General features: G+C 49.2%; 1 protein-coding gene across 2 annotated transcripts; it reads left to right on the top strand.

Moving 5' to 3' along the window:
* The first annotated feature begins 16,945 nt into the window (after nt 1-16,945).
* NKX2-6 (NK2 homeobox 6) lies at nt 16,946-20,784 on the top strand. Of its 2 annotated transcripts, none has more exons than XM_088021422.1 (2): nt 16,946-17,228; nt 20,171-20,784. In XM_088021422.1, exons 1-2 carry the CDS (start codon nt 16,946-16,948, stop codon nt 20,782-20,784), a joined length of 897 nt encoding a protein of 298 aa, XP_087877548.1. The 2 variants fall into 2 exon arrangements, with proteins under 2 accessions (XP_087877548.1, XP_027970044.1); XM_028114243.1 differs by having other exon boundaries at nt 20,153-20,784.
* The last annotated feature ends 569 nt before the right edge of the window (nt 20,785-21,353 follow it).

The following is a 21,353-nucleotide window of genomic DNA, read 5'->3' as shown; positions in this document are numbered from 1 at the left end:
CCACCTTCTACATTTTCTGATTCCCTGTCCTTTTGTAATTTTGCTACAGAATTCTGTCAGCAAATCAGTACATTCCTAGTAATAAGCCTGCTGCTAAGCAGTTCCTTTTGCTGAGGCTTCCCTTGGAAAGAGGGAAGAATGGCTTGGAGAGTCTCCACGTAGGGTTTACCTGGCTCAGAGGCTGGAACCCAGACAGAGAGCTGGCCTCCTAACTCAAAATGCACCTGATTTAGACTAGGGACTTATTCAGTCAATGCAAAGGAGATAATTATCTTTTTTAATCGGTGGGCTGCCTTCAAAAACTTGAGGTGCTGTTTTAGGATAAGCCTTGATAAGTTCATTGGAATCAAGTTAAATAGAAATTACCCCTCCTTCCTACAGGATTAAAGTGAGACTTAAGGAATCTCCACTAGGAAGCCATGTGATGTCCACAATGTGAGGATATTTTGCTTTGTTGTGGCTAGCTGAAAACAGAAAGACTTTAGCCTTTCACAGAAATTAGGGCAGGTCCTCCCCAAATCCTGCCTCAGATCATCTCTATCATTTTTAAATTGGGGGGGGTGGGTATAAAAACATACCCCAAAAAGTGTATAAAAAATAAGTGTCAAGCCTAATTAATTATTGTAAAATAAACACTAGGGTAATAGCCACCCAGCCAAGACTCTGTCTCAGGAACTCTCACCAATCACTTTTGGATCAAACACCTCTCCCATTCCCTCTCTCCTGCTAGTAACCACTATCCTGACTTCTTTTACAATGTTCATTTCTTTGCCATGCATATATTTGTATTACCTAAGGATGCATGCCTAAAAAATATACCATAGTTAAATTTGGCCTAGTCTTAAAACTTTATACAAATGAAATCACTTAGTGTGTGTTCTGTTGTATCTGGCTTCTTCCATTCAATATTATGTCCTTAAGATTCATCATTGTTGTATCCGTGGTTCGTCGATTTTTCATTGTTGTATAGTATTCCATACCTATCATTTACTTATTATTCCATATATATTCTTCTATACCATTCCATACTGTGTAACACAATCTGTAGACGTTTGGATTATTTCCACTTCGGACCTATTACAAACAACATTGGTCTGAACTTTGACACACCTCTCATGGTACATATGCACACACAAGTCAACAGGCTTTATTCGCAAAAGTAGAATTGTGGTCACAGGGTAGTTTGGGCCTCCAGCTTTATTGGACATTGCCATACAGATTCCCAGTTTTCACTCCCACTAGCACTGTATAGACAATCCCCTGGCTCCACATCCTACCCACACCTAGTATTGTCAAGTTTTCAATTTTGGCCAATCTAGCTTGTTGATGATGAGCACCTTTTCTTAGGTTTATTGGCCATTTAGATTTCTTCTTTGTTAAAAGAAAGTCCGTTGCCCATTTTTCCATTCTTATTGTTGATTTGGAAGAGCTTGTTCTATATACTGGATAGCAGTCCTGGGAAAATCGCCCACGATGGCTTGCCTTTTCACTAGATTACAGTTGGCTTTGAATGACCAAAATGAAGTCCAATTTCCCCGTCTTTCCTTGTATAGATTGTTCACATTATAAGAAACCTCTCCCCGCCCCAAAGTCATCAAAATATTTTTCCATATCACTTTTTAAGTATTAAACGTTTTGCTTTTCACGTTTAGGAACAGCAGTGAGGTTTTTGAGTTAGTGCCTTAAAACTGTACTTGCTGGATGTCCTTATGTGTCGCAAGATAAATACCCTCACAGGATTCTGGTTGCGGCTGCTGTAACCATTGGTTTTTCTTGGCCCCAGACTGCCCTAAGTGGGAAAGGCCTGGGGTGGCCAAGCACACTTCATTTTCCAAACTGCAGCAGTAGCCAAGCCGAACTCTGCTCTCAAAGCCAGATGACACAGACGCAGGAGGTCTGGGTTTGCCCCTTGCATCCCCAGGGCAATTCTCAGCCCCGTGAGAGGGCCCAGGGCACCCCAACAGGGGGTGGGTCTGGAGGGTGTAGAAGTGAGGGGCGGCCATCCCAGCTGCCGGCTGCCCCCACCGTCCAGAAGGCAGCTCTCTTCCAGCCGCCATCAGCCATTTCTTGGCCAGGGAACTCTTTGGGAACCAGGGTTGTGGCCCATCCAAAGCCCACCCTCCACCGTCACCTCTTCATGCCTTTGCTTCTCTCCCACGGGATCATCTCTAAACCTGAAGTCTCCCAGGAGACAAGGAGGAGGAGGAGCCCCTGGAGAGAAGAAGCCTGGTGGTGAGTGGTCCCTTGGAGGTGCGCACACAGCATCGGGTGCCTTGGGACAAGTCCCCCTCGGGCAGGAGCGGGAAGGGGGGCACCGGACTACGCTGAGGAAATCTCGTAGTTATTTCCATTTTTCTAGCAGGGTCTGCCACCACAGGCCGCCTTTCTGGAAGAACTAATGCCTTCCTCCCCTTCTCCTCCCCCAACTTACCTTATACCAGGGAAAGAACCTGAGAGGCATGCAACACAATTATTACAGGAATATTTCTAGCAATAGTACTTAAAGGGAAAACTTGAAAGAACCCTAAATATCCCACAAAAGAAATGTAGCTTTAAAAATTGGAATATATCCATAGAGTAAAATATACAGTCATATTACAATATAGCATATACAGTCAATATACAGTATAAACATTCACTCATATCATGTTATAGAGGAATAGTGGATGATACGCAAAGATATTCATAATATGACGTTAAGAAAAAAGCAAGTTAGAAAACCACATATCCAGTGCCTATTTCTTTAAAGGGAGTTTATTATACATATATGAAAAGAGTAAATGGAGAATATCAAAATTTTTCTCTGAGTAATTAGAAGATCTTAGGTTTTGTGTGTACTTCTTTATTTTCCCTTGTTTTTGTTATTGTATGCTACTTTAAAGAATCTAGCTATATTTGAAAAAAGGAGGGAGAGATTCAAGACGTTTACAAACCTTCTTTTAAAAAGGGCGGGGGGACACACCTGGGTGGCTCAGTCGTCAAGCGTCTGTCTTCGGCTCAGGTCATGGTCCCAGGGTCCTGGGATCGAGCCCCACATCGGACTCCCTGCTCGGCGGGAAGCCTGCTTCTCCCTCTCCCACTCCCCCTGCTTGTGTTCCCTCTCTTGCTGTGTCTCTCTCTGTCAAATAAATAAATAAAATCTTAAAAAAAAAAGACATTTACAAACCTGCTGTAGCTTATTGGGGGTGGGGAGGGGTCTGTCATCAAGGCTGGTATCTATGTAATTAACGTGGAGGCCAGCACTGCATCCCTAGAAAGCCAAGTTCAGGCAACTTCTCTTCATTCAGGCGTCAGATTTAAAAACAAAACAAAACACTGCTGCTTCCTGTTTCAAGAAGATGGGAATTTGCCTTTCTAATCCTAACTGTCCAAATATCAACGCCACACAGCACCCAGATCCGGTGCTGCCAAGAATGGTCTAAACGAAGGAATAAAATAAATGTCCTCCTTATTGTAGTTATTCTGTTTTTCCTGTTCAGCTTCCTCCATCTGAATAAATGCACTCCCTAGGAAATCAAAGCTAACCCCAGTATTTACTATACTCAAAGGTTGTTTGACACCCCGCCTGCTACCCTGGAGAGAAAACACCCAATCTGCACGGTTACACGCTAGAGCTGGGACCCTCCCCCTTCCTGACCCTTCTCCCCTCCCTGGGGCCGGCCTCCCCCGACCGCCCTCCGCCCCCCCCACCCCGCACTCACCTTGGCTGGTCCTGCACCCAGAGGAGCAGTCTCTCCCTCCCTTCCTCCCTCCCCCCTCACCCTCGCCCTCCTTCCTCCCTCTTCCTCTCTTCTTCTCTCCCTCCTCCTTTCCCCTCCCTCTCCCCCCCTCCTCTCTCTCTGTCTCTCTCTCCCTCTCCAGGAAGCCCAGTCAGAGCCCCATCTCTTGGGCTTAGCCGGCAGAGGCAGCAGTCCCCTCTGAGCTCTGCCCAGCTGCCCTGCCAAGGTCACCACTCATACCGGTTTTAGATCCAAAAATCATTTTTGTCATTTTACTTGACAACAGAGTAGCATTTTCATCGTTTCTGTTCCTTCTTGCTTCATCCACTTCCTCCACCCTACTTTCCCTGTGGCTTTTTTTATGTTGAAATTTTTCAAATTTACAGAAAAACTGAAAAAACAGTACAGTGAACATGCATATATTCTTCATCTAACTATTCCACTAACCACTGGCTAACTCTTACCATTTTGTCACATGTGAAAGTTTATAGGCATGACTTCATCACAAACACTTCCAACAAAGCCACTCTCCTGTGATCACGTCTAAGAAAAATAACATTACTTCTGCCATTATCGCCTAATACCTGTGCAAATTCAAATGCCCCCCCATTGTTTCAAAAATGTCTTTTATAGCTTCCTTTTTGTATCCAGTATCCAATCGAAGTGTTGAAATGTATTTGTGTAATGTCTCTTTCTTGTCTTTTAATGGAGAACAGCCCAGCACATTTTTTTAAAAAATGACGTTGACTTTTTTGTAGTCTTCAGACCAGTTGGTTTGTACATTTTTCCTACTCTGGATTCCTGACCTCTTATCCATTTGGTTGCCTGAGAATTTGGTTATGGACTTCTTTTCTTCTCAATTTACATGCATGATGATTTCATCCAGGACTGTGGCTTTGGATAGCTTATTTATGCCAACGACTCCCAAATGTATCTTCTCAGCCTGGGCCTGTCTCCTAAACTCCTGACTCCAGCCGCTTCCTAGTGGTCTCACAGACATTTCAAGTTTTCTAACAGAACTCCTTGTCTGCTCCCCAAAACTTCCTCTGCCTGCAGTCCTTCTCTTTTGAATTGATGGCAACTCCACCTCTCCATTTATTCAAGCCAAAAAAACTTAGAATCATCCTTGATTCTGTGTCTCACCATGTGTTACACTCCACATCCGATTGTCTGGAAACCGTGTTCACTCAGAATACACTGGGAACCTGACCGCGTTCCCCCACCTCATTTGCTTTCACCCTGGGTCCACCATCTTCATCTGTGGTCAGGATTACCAGCTAACAATTCCTCCTAAGCTGTTCTGTGGCAGCCTCATCTGAACACAGAAACCACGCTGCTCCTTTACAAGCTCAAGTAGTTATATTACTCCCCTACTCAAAACCTTCCGACGTGCTCAGTTTCCCTCAAAAGTTTAGCCAAAGTCCTTCGCTAGCCTCAGATAGGTCCCCCGTGACCCCTCTGCCCCCTCCCTTCTGTTCATGCCGCTCCGCCTGTTCTCAGCACACCAAGCCTGATCCAGACTCAAAGCTTTTTGCACTAGCTGGGCACACGCCCTCCAGATCCGCAGGATTCACTCCCTCGACTTCCTTGGGTCCTTGCTCAAGTAGCAACTTCTCAAAGAAGCCTATTCCAACCATCCTTCTCAAAATTGCAATTGCCCCACCTGCGTGTGCCAGTGTGCGCGCACGCGCACACACACACACGAGCACACGTCTGATCCCTTTACATATTTGTTTTCTTCATACCTATTTGTATATTGTATATCATACCATATTGTATATCACCTTCTTTTTTAAAAAGATTTTATTCATTCATTTGAGAGAGAGAGAGCTCCTGGGCACACCTACAGGGGGGAGGGGCAGAGGGAGAGGGAGAAGCAGACTCCCCGCTGAGCAGGGAGCCTGACTTGGGTCTTGATCCCAGGACCCTGAGATCATGACCTGAACCAAAGGCAGGAACCTAATGGACTGAGCCACCCAGGCGCCCCTGTACATCACCTACTAACATGCTCTACAATTTACCAATGTATTATATTTATTCATTTTCTCCACCCCTCCTGAATGTTAGCTCCCTGGGGGCAGGAGTGGAGGTGACCTGAGGAACTGAGCAAAGACCTGAAGAAGGCATGAAGACATCTAGAAGCAGACAAGGGGTGTGGGTAATAAACTGTACATATATGTTAGAAAAGCCCCTATCAGGTACAGTGCCGGGGAAGCACTGAGTGAGAATTGGCTATTATTAATCTTTAGTCCATCCTTCATTCAAGGTAGAAAATTAATGCTGAGAATATAATGAATGGTTTATTATCAAGCCAGCTATATTTTTTAAAGGCTACTTGGCAGGGACGCACTGAATAAGGGGGTAAATATCACAGGCTGAGAGTCCACAGATACCGAATCATGCCAAGTGGATTCAATCAGGAGTCTGGCTCTCCCAGGCTGAGCAGAAGTCCTGCTCTGTTGCTTCTAATGTGTGCTCTCAGCCACAGTTTTTCTGGGCCTGTTTATAAAAATGAGGGAGGTGGTTGATAAAAATAATGCCTAGAGTTTACTAAAGTAATGGTCAGTTAGCTTTGGATGCAGGGACCCTCTTGTGAATTAGACAGAAAATAGCAATGACTGTTAGGACTGGCAGGTTCATTCTCTGTGTTAACTTGGCTTGACGCTGTTGTGTATTATAACAAGCACAATTTTGGCATCTTCATCCTGTCCCTGATCCTGGACTCCCAGAGAGATCAAAAGGAAATGCAAAACAAAACTTTTCAAAGATTTGGATATTTAACAGTCTCATTTAAAAGAATTTTTTTTTAAAGATTTTACTAATGAGAGACAGAGAGACAGAGAGAGAGAGACAGAGGGAAAAGCAGGCTCCCTACTGAGCAGGAAACCCGATGCAGGACTGGATCCCAGGACCCTGGGATCATGACCTGAGCTGAAGGTAGACACTCAACCGACTGAGACACCCAGGTGCCCAACAGTCTCATTTTATATCCTTTTTTAAAATCCCTTGTTCTCCAATCTCTCCATATTGCCTGGACTTGAGAAAGGAGAATGTATTACCAGCTTCTCGTGGGGTAAATTTGTTTCCCATACATCCTCTACTTTACCCCAAATAAGCCCAGAACCCTCTGGCTACAGATCTACTCCAGCCCTGCTCCAAGCAGGCAAGGTAGCCTACAGCATCCACGTCCTGGAGAAAAACCCAAATGACAGCAGAGGCCAAAAGGAACCCTGCCAAAGGAAGCTGCGTGAAGGGCTCTTGGCACAGTGAGAGCCTTCTGGGCATATTCTATGTAAAGCGGACCTGCTTAAAATATGAGACCTTTCCGAAGTCAGCTTTTAAACGAGCCATCCTACTCTCTAATGCAATGACCCAGCGTCAGACTGTCTGGGGAAGAGGAGGAAGGGGACAACGTGCTTGGTTATCGGGATAATTTATCTACGTGGAACCAAATATCAACATGCTGGCTGTGTCTGTGTGCTCTTTGTCCAGGCAGCTGCCCCTCGGCTGCCACGTAAGTACAGAGAATGCCCACTGGGGAAAGGGTAATGGGCTATGCTCCTGCAGCTCTGCAGGCCCTGGGCTCCCCCTCCCCCCCGCCGCCCCAGTGCATATACCCTTCTCCTATGTTCTGAGGGAAGTATCCACAAGTTCCCTTGGGGGAGATCTCAAAAGATTTTCCAATTTCTTTAGCATCCACCCAGGGCTAGGAAGCATGGAAACCTGTGACTGTATTACAAATTAAGTTCCTTATATGCAAGGCACCCAGCAGGAGCGGGCAGCCCTACGGATGGCTGTAGACACGGTTGTTGACTCAGGGGGAGACAGATTATGAATGCCTTAGGACTCAATTCTGTAGAGGCAAAACATTCTGAATGATGGCATGGTGCCCCATTCACATTTCCATTCCAGCAGAAGCTGGAGAATCTGGGACGGATGATGTTTAACTATAAGCTCACACCACAACTATTTCCTTCTGATCTAGTCCTTACCCACCAACACCTTAGCAGGTTGCTAGTTTTTCCTAAAGGATGTGCTTCAGGGTGCCTGGGTAGCTCATTCAGTTGAGAGACTGACTTTTGGTTTTGGCTCAGGTCATGATCTCAGGGCATGATCTCAGGGTGGTGAGATGGAGCCCCTGCTCTAGCTCTCTCTCTCTCTCAAATAAATAAATCTTTTAAATAGGGATGTGCTTCAATTCTTTTGAAAATTAAACTCATAAACCTCATTCATTTATCTGTATTATACAGAAAAATTAATTAAACAAATTCAGAAGCCTGTGCTGGCTCTTGCAGGTAATAGAACACTCCTGGAACACGGTTGAGCAACCTGCAATTATTTTAAGGAAATAAAGAGGTTTAGGTGTTTTTGTAGAAAGATTCCACTCGGAATGTAACACTTTGCACACCGCCACATACATACACTCAGTTAAGAGGTGGCCCTATATTCTGTCTGCGCACGTAGAAATGTTGAGATTGCAGAGAATAACAATGAGAGTAGAACATCATTTACGGTAATTTGCACGTTGGCGACCTCTTAAGGAAGGAACGACTTGGAACCCGGCCTCAGACCCCAAAGTACTGAGTGCCAGGCCTGTCACCGCCCCCTCAGTAGGCGAATGACTACAAACAAGTTAGGGGACAACCCTGCACCTCAACATCCCATCCCTGGAACTGAGATAATGACATCTGCCTACTTATCTCAAAGGGACATCAATGAGATCATGGATGCCCAAGCTGAGCAAGACACCAGACACTGAAAACTGCCGGAAAGGGTCTGTCTGACCCCCAAGGTCAGGCCGTGTGCGTGAAACTCCTCTGGATGGGCTCTGGGGACGCAGCGATGCACCTGATCACGTCCCAGGCTTTGAGGCTTTCGCGAGGACTCATCCAGGCGGCGGGCTGCCAATTTCGGACAGAGTAGCTGCGGTCTGGCCGCGCGCGTCTGGGCCGCCTGGGCTGCTCCCGGGCTACCAGGCTTCGGAGCACCCGGCCCCCAAGCCGCAGGAGCTGCCGCTCCACCGCGCGACTGCCGCGCCGTTTATTTGACCTGGATCCCAGCTGGCCCTACGCACACACGCACGCACAGCCGCCGGGGTCGAACGTGTATTTTTCCAGGGGTGGCGAGGCGCTGTCAGTCTGCGGGCCCGCGGCCGGGGCGCCGGGGCGGGGGGGTGGTTGTGCCGGGCGAAGGGGGCGCGCCGGCGGCGGGCGCCGGAATGTTAATTGAAATGCTGCTGGCAGCGCGGCGCTGATAAGCGTCGCCGAGCAGCGCCGCGGCCCCCGAATCAGTGCGCGCGCCGCCCGTCCCCGGGAGGCCCGCACCGAGGAGCCCCGCCCTCTGCGGCCCAGGATTCGCCCGTTTACTCCGGACGTGTGGCGGGCGCGCGGAAGGCGGCGCGCCGGCCTCCGGGGTCTGGCGGGAAGACTCAACTGTCTCCGCCGCGCAAGGCCGGCGACGGGGGTGGTGGGGAAACGACCGGGAGAAATCGAGAAGCTGGCTGTTCTTCATATCATCAGTAAAAGAAATCTCTTCGCCCCGATCCCCTCTCCGCTCCACACGCAGGCTCTTCCCCTAACCCTGAGATTTTCGCGCCTGTGTTCTGGGGTTCGCGGACAGCGTCTCCGAAAGTGATCTCAGGCAAACCGTTAACGTGGCCCCAGGACAGCCGTTTGGGAGAAGATAGCATTCGATCCTTAGCTCACACTGTACACTCGAAATACACACTCCAAATAGATTTAAATGTAAACGAAACCGTGCAAGTACTAGAAGAAAATATGGGTGAATTCCTCTTTAATCGTGGTGTAGGGAAAGGTTTTGTCACTTTGGCTCGGTTCCGGAGACAATAAAAGAGATTAATGCAAGCGATTACATTTTAAAATGCATGACCAAAAGCACTATAAAAGAAGTCAGAAGACAGCTGACAAACAGGAATAAAATATTTGCAACATATAGCACAGATACCCCAAATCGCTGATACATAGAAAACTCTTAAAAACTGATAGAATATGGAAGAAAGATACAATTTAAATAGATGTGTGTTTTTTATATTTGTATGTATATTGTTCATGCATATGTATATCTACATACATAGACATATGTAAATATCCTTAAAAATATAAATAGATGTCCTATCTCACTCATAATTAGAGAAATTCAAATTAAAACAACACGGGGTATCATTTCTCACCTATCAGATTGGTGAAAATTAAAAGGTAGAAGACATTCAGTTATCTAGGCTGCTACAAGGGAGGTAGGCACTCTCATACTTTGCTTGTGGAATGCAAGCCTGTACAACCATTCTGGAGAGGAATTTGACAATGCCTAAATAAATTATATATGCATTTACTTTTGACCCATAACCTACTTCTAGCTGTATCTCTGAAGATACACTTCTAGCAATATCAAAACGCATAGCAACAATGTCATTCGTAATGCAAAGTATTGGGAAAATCTAAATACTTATGCACAGGAAATTAGTTGATTGTGGCACATTCACACACAATGAGCAACTATAAAAAAGAATAAGGTAGATCTCTCTGAACCAGTAGGGTGTGGTGTCCAGGATATATTGTTAAGTGAAAAGAGCAAATTATAAGAGTATCTCTAAGAAGGCATGGGAGCTGGGTGCATCCCTGGTTCTGGGGAGGAGTCTGTGCTAGGGAGGGAACTTTAGGTGTGTGACTGTAGGTGAGCCTACATAAAAAAGGATGCATGGGTAATCAACCCACCTCTTCAATATGACAATCAGACTCACATCATAGATCTTGATGATGAAAATATAATTAAAGTAAAAAAATGTCATCCTTCATCAAGCAAGTGAAATTAAGCCCATTATTGTCGGTCCACCAGATAAAAGTGCGCTGGCAAGATTCTATAACAAAAGTTCACTGGTCTTTTCCCCTACTGGACCGGATACTCCTAGAGGGTCCTGGAATGTGTGCTATTTATCTTTGTGTCCTAAGTGCCTTGCAAACTGCCTTATATATAGGGTGACCATATGTCGTGGTTTGTCTGGAACAATTGTGGTTTGTGCCTGACATCCCATTCAGTGAGTGTTTCCTTCCTTTAACAAAATGTCCTTGGTTTGGAGGATTGATTATATGATTACCTTCCCTTATGTAATAGGCACTCAGAAAATATCTACTGAATCAAATAAAATAATTCAGAAAATATTGAAGTAATAGTTTCAGTGAAATTTTAAAATGTGTAGTGAATTTTTCTTAGAAACAAGGGTGCTAAGAAGTACTGAGTGAAGAAGTAGGAAGAAACAGGGGCGCTGGGTGGCTCAGTCCTTAAGCATCTGCCTTCGGCTCAGGTCATGATCCCAGGGTCCTGGGATTGAGCCCTGCATCAAGGCTCCCCGCACCATGGGGAGTCTGCTCCCTCTCCCTCTGCCTCTCCCCCTGCTTGTGTTCCCTCTCTAGCTGTGTTTCTCTCTGTCAAATAAATAAATAAAACCTTTAAAAAAAGAAGAAGAAGTAGGGAAAAACACAAGATGATTACTAAACAACGGCATGCATCTTAGTCTGTGTGCTCTAAAGGAAAGAGCACCATACTGAAAATGAGATATATGTGACCCCAAACAGATTTCTTAACCTCTCTTTGTCTTGGTTTTCTCTTTTGCAACCTGGAAGTAATAACTGCTTTACACACTCTGAGTTATTTTGAGAATAATCTGAGTTATTTTTCAAATCTTCATTCTTCTCTTGGGAAATCCAAGTGTGAGCAAGGAGAGTAGAAGTAAAGGGCAATAACTTTGTGTTTGTGATGCAGGCATATGGTAGAAAGAACCAGGATCCCTATCGAGAAAATCTGGATTCTGCCCTGCTATTTGGTAGCTGTGTGGTCTGGCACCGTAAGTAACCTCCGTGTTCTTAAAAGAAAAAATGAGAAACCATCATTTTTTAAAAATGAGAAAATTTAATGAGTGGTTTTGAAAGGATTTGCCTTAAGACCATAGTTATGCAATCTGTGGGGGGAAAAAAAAGCTTTGAAGATCTGCACCAACAGTTATGAATAGTGCGAGATTTTCCATGTCCTGGGTATATCCTAGACATGGGACAGCTTATTTTGAGCAAAGGAAAGAGGTAGAAAGGGCACAGACACTGATGTTGCAGCAAGGATATCCTGGGTATAAAGCAACAGCCATCCACAGGTAGCAATTAGAAGCATAATATCAATACAGAAATCTTATTAAATACCACTACTTTATAACAACAAGAAGGACTACCCATATTATGCTACCTTGTCAGGTAAAGAAGGGAAAATGTTTTTTTAAGAAATACATGTGTCTGATCAGTTATGGGGGGGGAAGCACAAAAAGAATAAAGTGATGAGATTGGGAATGTGTAGGAACTGGGGAAGGATGGGGAGTGGGCATGAGAATGAGAATAGAAAGGGTTAAGATGTAGTGGTCACATCTTTGAATACACATTTTTGCATAACTTTTGCTTTTAGAATTATGTTAATGTTTCACATACTCAAAAAATAAACATTATTATGATATTTTAAAATCGGTCCCAGTGAAAGAGACAGTGGCCAGCAGAAAGCGCAACCATGGGCAATTCAGTTTCCCCAGCCCTGGGTGGGCCAGATACCTCTGGACCAGTCCCCAGAGTATGCTAGAGACTATCCCCAGGCAAACAAGGCAGATTTCTTTATGCAACAAATGTTTATTGGAGACCTACTATGTACCAGTTGCTAGCCTAGGCCCTGAAGATACACTGTGGAACAGACCCAGAGCAAAGTCCCAGTCTAGTCTAGTGGGGATCCTGCTACCTGTGAAAGACCTTAGTTGATTTCCTGCAGGCCCATGAGGCCCCAGAGCCAGACTTCACTTGGAGTTGCCTGTTGTGTATAGAATTTTAAAGAGGGAATCCCTTCATTTTAAGAAAGTCTGAAAGAAACTGCCCCGGGGGAGGGGGGGGAGACACGTTAACTGTGGATGGGAAGAGATTCAATATACATCGTGCACAAATTCTATATGACTGTGCACAGTATCACACTGCATGGGAATCATTTAAAAGTCTGTCTCCTGTGCACGACTGGGCTAAGAGAAAGGGGCTGAGGTTTCTTATTTCCTTAGTAGGTTCAGAGCTTGGACTGAGCTGGCCCAGGGTAGGTGCTTCAAATATGTTTATGGACCTAGTTTGGTTTGCTAGCATTTTATTTATTGTGTGACCTAAGTGGGCTAAGGTGGATCCACTCACAACTCTGACATGGCTGGCTCCTTTTATTTTATTTTATTATTTTATTTTATTTTATTTTATTTTATTTTATTTTATTTTATTTTATTTTATATGATTTTACTTACTTATTTGACAGAGAGAGAGAGTGAGAGAGCACAGGCAGGGGGAGCAGCAGAGGGAGGGGAAGAAGCAGGCTGCAGGCTGAGCAGGGAGCCCAAGGCGGGATCAATCCCAGGATCCCGGGATCATGACCCAACCAAAGGCAGACGCCCAACCTACTGAGCCACCCAGGCGCCCCTCCATCTCATTTTAAGAATAGAGATGAGGTGAGGCACCAGCGGGGCTCATTCAGTTAAGCATCAGACTCTTTGATTTCAGCTCAGGTCTTAAACTCAGGATCTTGAGTTCAAGCGCCTTCTCCCCCTTCCTGCGGGGCATGGAGCCTACTTAAAACAAACGAACAAACGAATAAATAGTCAATATTAAAAAAGAGGAAGAAGAAGAATAGATATGACGACCTCTCCACTCATGAGCTAGGGACACACACACACCACCAGCACCACACTGTCTGGGCTGTGCCGGGTCCTGCCTAAGAGGCTGGGGACATTTTCTGCTCTTGACGCCCGGCCTAAGCTACTCCTTGTCCCTCCCGGATGCCCCCGCTGCGGCCAGCGGCCAGGTCGCTCGCATTGCCCTTCCGCCGCGGGGCAGTGTTGTTGTGGTTGCAATGGACCGGGCGGGTAAGATGCACGTTATGGGTTCCACTCTCCCGAGGGGGCGCTCCCAGTGCGCTCTAGCGTTAAAGGAGGAGGAGGAAGGGGTGACACCGAAGCCCGGCCTGTTTGCTGCAACGTTCGGGTCCCGGGGGCCTGGAGGTGACTTGGGGAGAGCGAGACCCGGGCAAGGGGAGAGCAAGAAAAGAGGAGACCGGTACCGCGACGTTTGCTCCGACGTACTGTGCGGCGAGGACGGGGGAGGCAGGAGTACAGCCTCTCTCCCCGCCCCGGTTGGGCAAGAGCGGTCCGCACACCTCTCTCCAGGCTTGCTCTGGGTGTGCCGGAGCCTGAGCCCAAGCCGCCCTTTCCCTAACGCAGACTCGGTCTGCACCAATTGCGAGGCGCCAGAAAGCCTTTTCATGTCCCAAATCTCTAACAAACCAGGAGAGGAAAATAAAGCTGAAACCGAAGAACAGGATTTGAACTCTGGGCTTTTGATACCACGACCCTCTCAATGTGTCCTTTTTTTCTCCGACTTCGTAGAGCGCGATAGTCCACCCGATAGTCCACCGCGCTGGCCGCTGATTGGCGCTTGATGTCTTTATCCCGGGTCACCCCCAGCCGAAGCTTGCAAGGCCAGGACTGAGCAAAGCTACTGGAGCCCGCGGGGGGGGGGGGGGGGAGCGTCTACCTGGCGTGCTCTTAATGAAAATATTCTAAATTCACCCACTTTCGGGTGTCTGGGTGGTTGAAGTAAATACCCACAGAGAGGAGGATAAGATCATACTATTTTTCTAGGAAGTCATGAGATATGTTTTATGAGCATTAAGATATTTGATTCATTAATATTTGTTCTACTTATTTATCCTGAGGAAATAATCCAAAGTGTTGACAAAGTTGAAGGCATGAAGATGTTCTCTGAAGCTTTATTTAGTGATAAAAAAAATAGATAAAATCTAAAACTATAAACACAGTCTATTATGAATCATCCATAACAAGGACTATATATTGTAATTTTAAAATACATTTGTAAAAAACTATTTAATGAAGTCCTGGACATGCTTATATGTAAATTTAAAATATACAAAATCACATATAGCCTATGCAAAGACATATAAAGAAGGAAGTGAGCTAAATGTCCTCTCTGGATGACTCTTGTTTTCTTTTCAACTTTCTCTTATTTTCTTTTTTCCCCCAAAGGATGAATGATGACTTTTATAATTAGAAAAAAAAATTAAAGAAATGTATGTGCTATCACAAGATTTCAAGGTCTCTGGAGGGCAAAGCCATATCTCTTTCAGACAAAAAGGTGGGGATGTACTGTTTTGACAAAACCAGATTCCTGGTGCGCCCTGCTGTTGGAGAGCTGGGCCACCTCAGATTCGTTTAACCTCTCTGATGGTGACTCCTCACTGAAAAACACAGGAAGGAAGGAAGGAAGGAAGGAAGGAAGGAAGGAAGGAAGGAAGGAAGGAAGGAAGGAGATACTGGAAACATTTGGGGTATAGCTTTGATGTAAAGATTAAATGATATGATGTATAAGAAATCATTAGTTGGTTGTGCTGAAATTTTTGCGCCCACTAACCTAGGGAGATGAATTCGATTTATCTGGATTTCAGGTAGTAATAGAGCCCAGACAGTTCTTGTAACATTGAATTCTCTTAAGAAGTTCTATTTAAGAAACAGTTGATCTGAAATCCCAAAAAAGAACTCTACTGAGATTTCATTTTGATTAAAAGATATTTTTAAACTCGCTAGAGTCTGTGCTGAGACTGCCGACCCTAACTCATGTTTTCTTAATTGAACCAATGTAGCATGAGTAATAGCAGGGAACGGTCATTGGGGTTTCACACACATTCTCACAATCATCCTCTGATGGGCCTATTCTTATCTCCATTTTAAAATTAAGCCTAAGTTTACAGAGGTAAATACTTTGCCCAAATACCACAGTTGATATGTTCCAGAGCAAGGCTAGACATGTTGACTCCACCCCCACAATCACAGCTACTGTACACACACTCTCTCTCTTTTTAAAGATTTTATTTATTTATTTGACAGAGAGATAGGGAGAGCCAAAGAGCACAAGAGGTGGGGGATGGCAGAGGGAGAGGGAGCCGCAGACTTCCCGCTGAGCAGGGAGCCTGATGCGGGGCTTGATCCCAGGCCTCTAGGACCATGATCGGCCAAAGGCAGACGCTTAACCGACTGAGCCATCCAGGCGCCCCCACACTGTCTCTCTTCACTCGGTGCCAGCCTTGTCCGAGGAGGTTTTCTGAAGATCTAATGCTGGTCAAAATTTCCCACCCCTTCGGGGCGGGGGAAGGGGGGCACGACGTAACACGCAGGCACGATGAAAACAATCAACTTTAGGAAGAATAAAGGGAAGGGAGAGAAGGAACTGGAGGCGAGGAAGGGCAAGGTGAGCCCCTGTCTGGCACCTTCCTGAGGGCTGGGGTTATATTACCTTTCCTTGTCCCCACTCACTTACAGAGCCTGCAAAGAGGCCAGGGGGCCCCCCAGTATAGCTTCCTAGCCCTTTCTTCGCGCCGGGAGCTGAGAGGCTCTTCCTAAGAAGTGGCCGATCTTGGTTCCCCAGACCCGGATTCTGCTCTAAGCGAGAAGTTTCCCGCTTAATCTAGGCATAGACGAGTCAAGACTAGCTTCGCCGCCGCCCGGCCTCTGCTCCCTGGACCCAGCTCCCCCCGGCGGGGCCCCCACCCCGCGCCCACTAAGACTCCAGCGTGTTCCTCCAATCCCACGGGTGCCCAGCTGTCTCCACCTCAGTTTTCCTCGGCCGAAGAGTGGAGAGTTGAGTTAAGGCCAGGCCCGATGGATAGGCTTGAGTTGCAGAGCAAGGGTTCCACCCCCCCAAGCCCACAAATCCTCTAGGAGAGCCCCGTTCGGCCGGGGATTGACCTCGGCAGCTCGGGCCTGTACCGTATGCACCGAGGGACGAGCCGCGCGCCCTACTCTCTCCCGTTTCCCTTGCTTTTGAGAACGGTCAACACAAACCAAATCTTTCCGGAAGGTGGCTGGGGGTTGGAGAGGAATTAGAAGGGCGCGGGAAGAAAGCGCCTGGGGGAGGAAGGTGCGGGTTAGCACGTGGTTTCTGCCTGGACCAATGAGGGCTGGCGATCTCGTCACTTGGCCTCGGTCATCCCGCCGGCTGGGATGGCCCAGAGGAAGGCGCAGTGCTGGATACTGGGCGTCTGCCCCAGACCTTGGGTCTGCGGTGCTTGCAGCGACAAGACGGGAAGCTCAGGGCCCTGCGCTCCTGGGGGACGGGGGCCTCCCCAGCCCTGCCTCCTCCGCCTTCGGGATGCTGCTGAACCCTGTCACCTCCACCCCCTTCTCGGTCAATGACATCCTGAGGCTGGAGCGAGAGCAGATTGGTTCCGAGTCCTTGCAACTCCGGTGTGCACGTAGGAGCCCTGAAAGCTTTCAGTGTCTGCGAATGGTCCCAGAACCGCGAAAGGCTGAGGTTCCCAGCACCTGCAGGGCCGGCGGCGGCGACCGCGGGAGAAGGCAGGACGAGTCGGGGTCTTCTGGTGGTCCCTGTGAGATGGTCACGGAGATGGACGCGGAACGGGTGGGGCAGCCACGTAAGTACTCGTGCTCAGGTCTTGGCCCCTCAGGGAGATCACGGCTGTGGGGGGATGGTCACTACCAGCTGGCGCGTGGGGGTAACACGCGTCTCTGGGTCCTTCCTGCTCCAAGGGCCTAGCCCCATTTGCTCTTATTTGAGATTCCAAATGACAGATCTCTCAGCCCCTTCTACCATCTCCTCCGGACACCCAGTGTGCTTCCCGCGCCCCTATCCAAATAAGGTCCCGCATCTTAGGCATTCATAATTTCCACAGCCTGGCCTCTGATTCCCAAAAACGTATCAACCCCCACTCACAGCCACACTCCCCAGAAACTCCAGCTTCTCTTTCTTACAGCGAAACCCTCCACAGTATCTTAGCTGTGCTCCGTGGCCACCAGACTTCCCCGCCAGGTCCGCCTCTCTCTACCCTAAAGCGACTGCCAGAAGTGTAGCCATCAAAGCAGCCGAGCGCCGGAGAGTGAAAACCCGGCCGGCTCTGGGGTCAATCGCAGCCCTTTCTTGGGGCTTGCTAAGTGGCCTGGCCAGCCCAGTCAATCCTCCCCCCGGATTCCTGGTCTGGACAATAAGAGGAGGTGACCAGATCAGGTCATGTCTGAGTCCCTAGGCCTGGACGGCCCTGCGGGCGGGGCGGCCGATCCTCCGCGTCTGGGAGCGTAGTAAGGGGAGCTCCGGTTTCGCTGCTCTGGGAGACGACTCTCCGCTCGCTCTCCGAAAGCACAACCTTGGGCGCGGACAGCGAGGCCCCGGCACCTGCATCCAGCGGCAGGAAGGCGAGGAGCGGGCAGTGAGTTGTGTTGCCTTGTCTCCTGCGACCCGGGAAGCCTCCGCAGGGGAGTCTCGACGTTCGGAGGGATGAAAAAGCCTGTCTTCCTCTCGACAAATCTCTGCACCTCGGTCTGCAGCCTCCCGGTGTGCGTCTAGGGGCCCCAGCGAGGCCTCGCAGGTCGGCCTTCCTCTGCCAGGCTGGGTCACGGCCCATCCATTCAAGGCGCAAACGAATAAGTAAAGGGGCTAGTTCGCAGTTGTTCGTCGACTGGTAGCCTGGTTATTCATCAACTCCAGGAGCCTGGAGAACATTAAACTTTGCTGTGTTTGCGGAGAAGTCTGGGGGTTTTCTGCAGTGGACTCTAAACACTAATTCCCTCGGAGATGCTTAGCCAACTCTGCGTTCACTCTGGCCTTGCTGAGAAAGGGTCACAGTCCTTTCTGTCACCCTGCAGCCGAAGGCTCGCGAAGCGCGTTCCTGCTCCTCTGGCGAACCCTGGGCAGCATCTAAGCGGCTGCCTGTCCTGGACGCCGAGAAGGGGCCTGCACCCCGCTCCAGAACCAAGCCCAGGGCCGCTGCAACGATCGAACCTTCCTGGTAGACGCTGCATGCCTATCTGTCCCCAGCCGAACCACCTTGCTTTCAAGGACTCAGGGCAAAAGGGGCTCCAGACGGTGACCAGGAGGGCACAGGGTGCTTGTACGCACCCGGTCGCCTCGCAGCCCCATGGCCTGCCTGGTCAGGGACTCTCAAATGGGGTCCTGCTAGTTCCAAAGAGTTGCTGAAGGTCAGTTGTTACTTTTCAATTTGCTAAGAATAAAACCCCAGCCCGTATTTTTCCTCTTTGAAAGAAGAGATGTCCCCAGTTTCTCTGAGCACAGGCTTCTCTGAAGGAAGTTTTTATTTCCCCAAACTTCAAATACCAAACAGCCCATCACCTGCCCCCAGGAGATTGTGTCAATGCGGTTGGGGATTTGAAGTCCGGTTGCAATCCGCACCTCCTCTAATTAGGTGCTTCACCTCGCCATGAACTTGCAGCCACTCCACATTCCTGGCTTCTCCTGGCATGCTTTCCCATGAAAACTCAGCCTTTCCTCTCTACCCACCCTTGAGTTAAAAAAGAGCTTAGCCAAGACAGAAGATAGGTGGGAAGAAGGGAAGGAAAGGGTGTATTGCCTCGCGCTTCAGGAACAGCCGCCCCCGGTTGATGGGCTAGGGCACCACCTCGGGGAAGAGGGAGTCAGAGCGAAACCAAGGCCACCTGCTTACCAAAGAGACCCCAAAGGAGAAAGAGGCTGCTTTTTAAAAAGCCAAATGTGGATCTAAACTTTGTATATACCCCCAAGAGACCCTCAGTTTCTGAGCCAAGAATCAGGAGTCAGAAAAATATTCTATTTGCCTTTATTTTGTTTTGCTAATTTGGATTACAGAGCATCTCATCCAAGAAAGATGGGACAGGTCCCTGGTGCAGATGGAGCACTTGACGAGCAAAAAGACAAGGGTGTGTGCAAAGGTGGGGTGAAGGTGGGAGATACTCGGGACACCCGCCCCTGAGCTTGGATCAGAACACCCCGTGATTCGCGGGGGACCACCACGGATAACCAGGCAGACAGGAACCCACGGGCAAGCACGTCACCAAGTTTTCACGCTCTCTCTCGCTCTCTCTCTCTCTATCTCTTCCTCTTTCTCCACCCCCTCCTTTCCACCAAGGGCAGTCCAAAATCAATTTCCGTCTAACAGTTTCCCCACATTCGCACTTGGTCCTTGCGGCTAAAGCTCCCCCAAACTCGACCACACTTCAGAATCGAATCACAGCGAATCGCCACCCCCCACCCATACACAGACATTCTAAGAAGAAAATGAAGTTGTCTTAGACCCTTGATCAGCTAGCTACCTTTTGGGAAAAGGCTGCACACCAGAGACCCTAGAGTGTCACAATTTACGTATGTGCGTGCAGGTACAATCGTGACAGAGCTTGGAGGAAAGGAACCTACGGACCCTCTGGGGACTGGGGGAGGGGTCAGCAGAGGGAACAGAAGGGGACGCGAAATGAAGGCTACCAGGGGAGAGGGGAGTCCCTTAAAAACAACGTTAAGACTTGCTCAGGTAAGCCTGAGGCTGGGCGCTGACGCTGTTCCTTCCTGTGCTTTTAGAGCCGGGCCTCAGCGCAGCCCCGCCCCTCCACGGCGGGACCAGGGGGCCAGAGCGCTGCGTTGGCGACATTGGCATCGGCGCGCGCGGGGACGGCACCGAGCAGCCCAAGGCGCGGCAGCGGCGGAAGCCGCGCGTGCTCTTTTCGCAGGCGCAGGTGCTAGCGCTGGAGCGGCGCTTCAAGCAGCAGCGGTACCTGTCGGCGCCCGAGCGCGAGCACCTGGCCGGCGCGCTGCAGCTCACGCCTACGCAGGTCAAGATCTGGTTCCAGAACCGGCGCTACAAGTGCAAGAGACAGCGCCAGGACAAGTCCCTAGAACTGGCGGGCCACCCCCTAGCGCCGCGCCGGGTGGCGGTGCCCGTGCTGGTGCGGGATGGCAAGCCCTGCCTGGGCCCCGGCGCGCCGGCCTTTGCCGGCCCCTACGGCGCGGCCGCTGCCGCGGCGCCCTATTCCTGTTACGGCGGCTACGCGGGCGCTCCTTTCGGCGCAGCCTACGGCGGGGGCTACGCGGGTGCGCCGCCGGGTCCCGCGCCGCCCGCACCTCTGGCCCGCGCCGGCTTCGCTGGGGGTGGCCCCAGCGCCAGCCCGCAGAGCCATCTGCCCGCCCCGATGCAGGGTGTCAGGGCCTGGTGAGGCGCCTGGGCTCCGTACGGCCACCGTGTCCTGGTGCCCCGTCCCAGCCTCTGCGCACACCCGCTTCGGCCGGGAAGAGCGGCGGCGGCGACGGAGGGAATAGGCGACCCGATGGCACTTCTCCCTGAGCAATCCCCGGAACTGCGAATTGTCCCCAACAGGGACAATTCGGACATCCTGCTGAGGCACGGGGGGACATTCTTCTCCGCAGGGACCTAAAGCCGGCCGCCCACAAAGCAGCACCGGGAGGGAGGAAAGCCTAGGGTGGCTGGCAGTTTCGGGTGTCGGAGCAGTACTGAGGCAGGGGACTTGTCGGGCCTCAAAGCCAGGGTTTGCGGACAGGCCCTTTAATTTGTGTGCGGCAGCCCGTGGGCCTGGCCCGGGGGAGGGGGGCTGTGAATGGGGGTGCGGTGCTCTAGAGGACCTCGATCCTCCATTAAAGGCAAGAAGTTGGGGATGAATGTGAAAAGTAGCGGAGTGAGGTGTGCGAACCCGAGTGGAAGAGTGGCGGAAGGGGAGGATCCCGGAGGTCAGAGAGAAGGACTATTGTGTGAGCCGTGCCCTCCTGG

The sequence above is a fragment of the Eumetopias jubatus genome, unplaced genomic scaffold (assembly GCF_037043125.1).
Source record: "Eumetopias jubatus isolate StellerSeaLion01/CBP00866 unplaced genomic scaffold, mEumJub1_p1.0 scaffold_2, whole genome shotgun sequence".
NCBI lineage: Eukaryota > Metazoa > Chordata > Mammalia > Carnivora > Otariidae > Eumetopias > Eumetopias jubatus.
The sequence above is the reverse complement of the archived record's forward strand: the minus strand, read 5'-3'. Positions and strand labels throughout refer to the sequence as shown.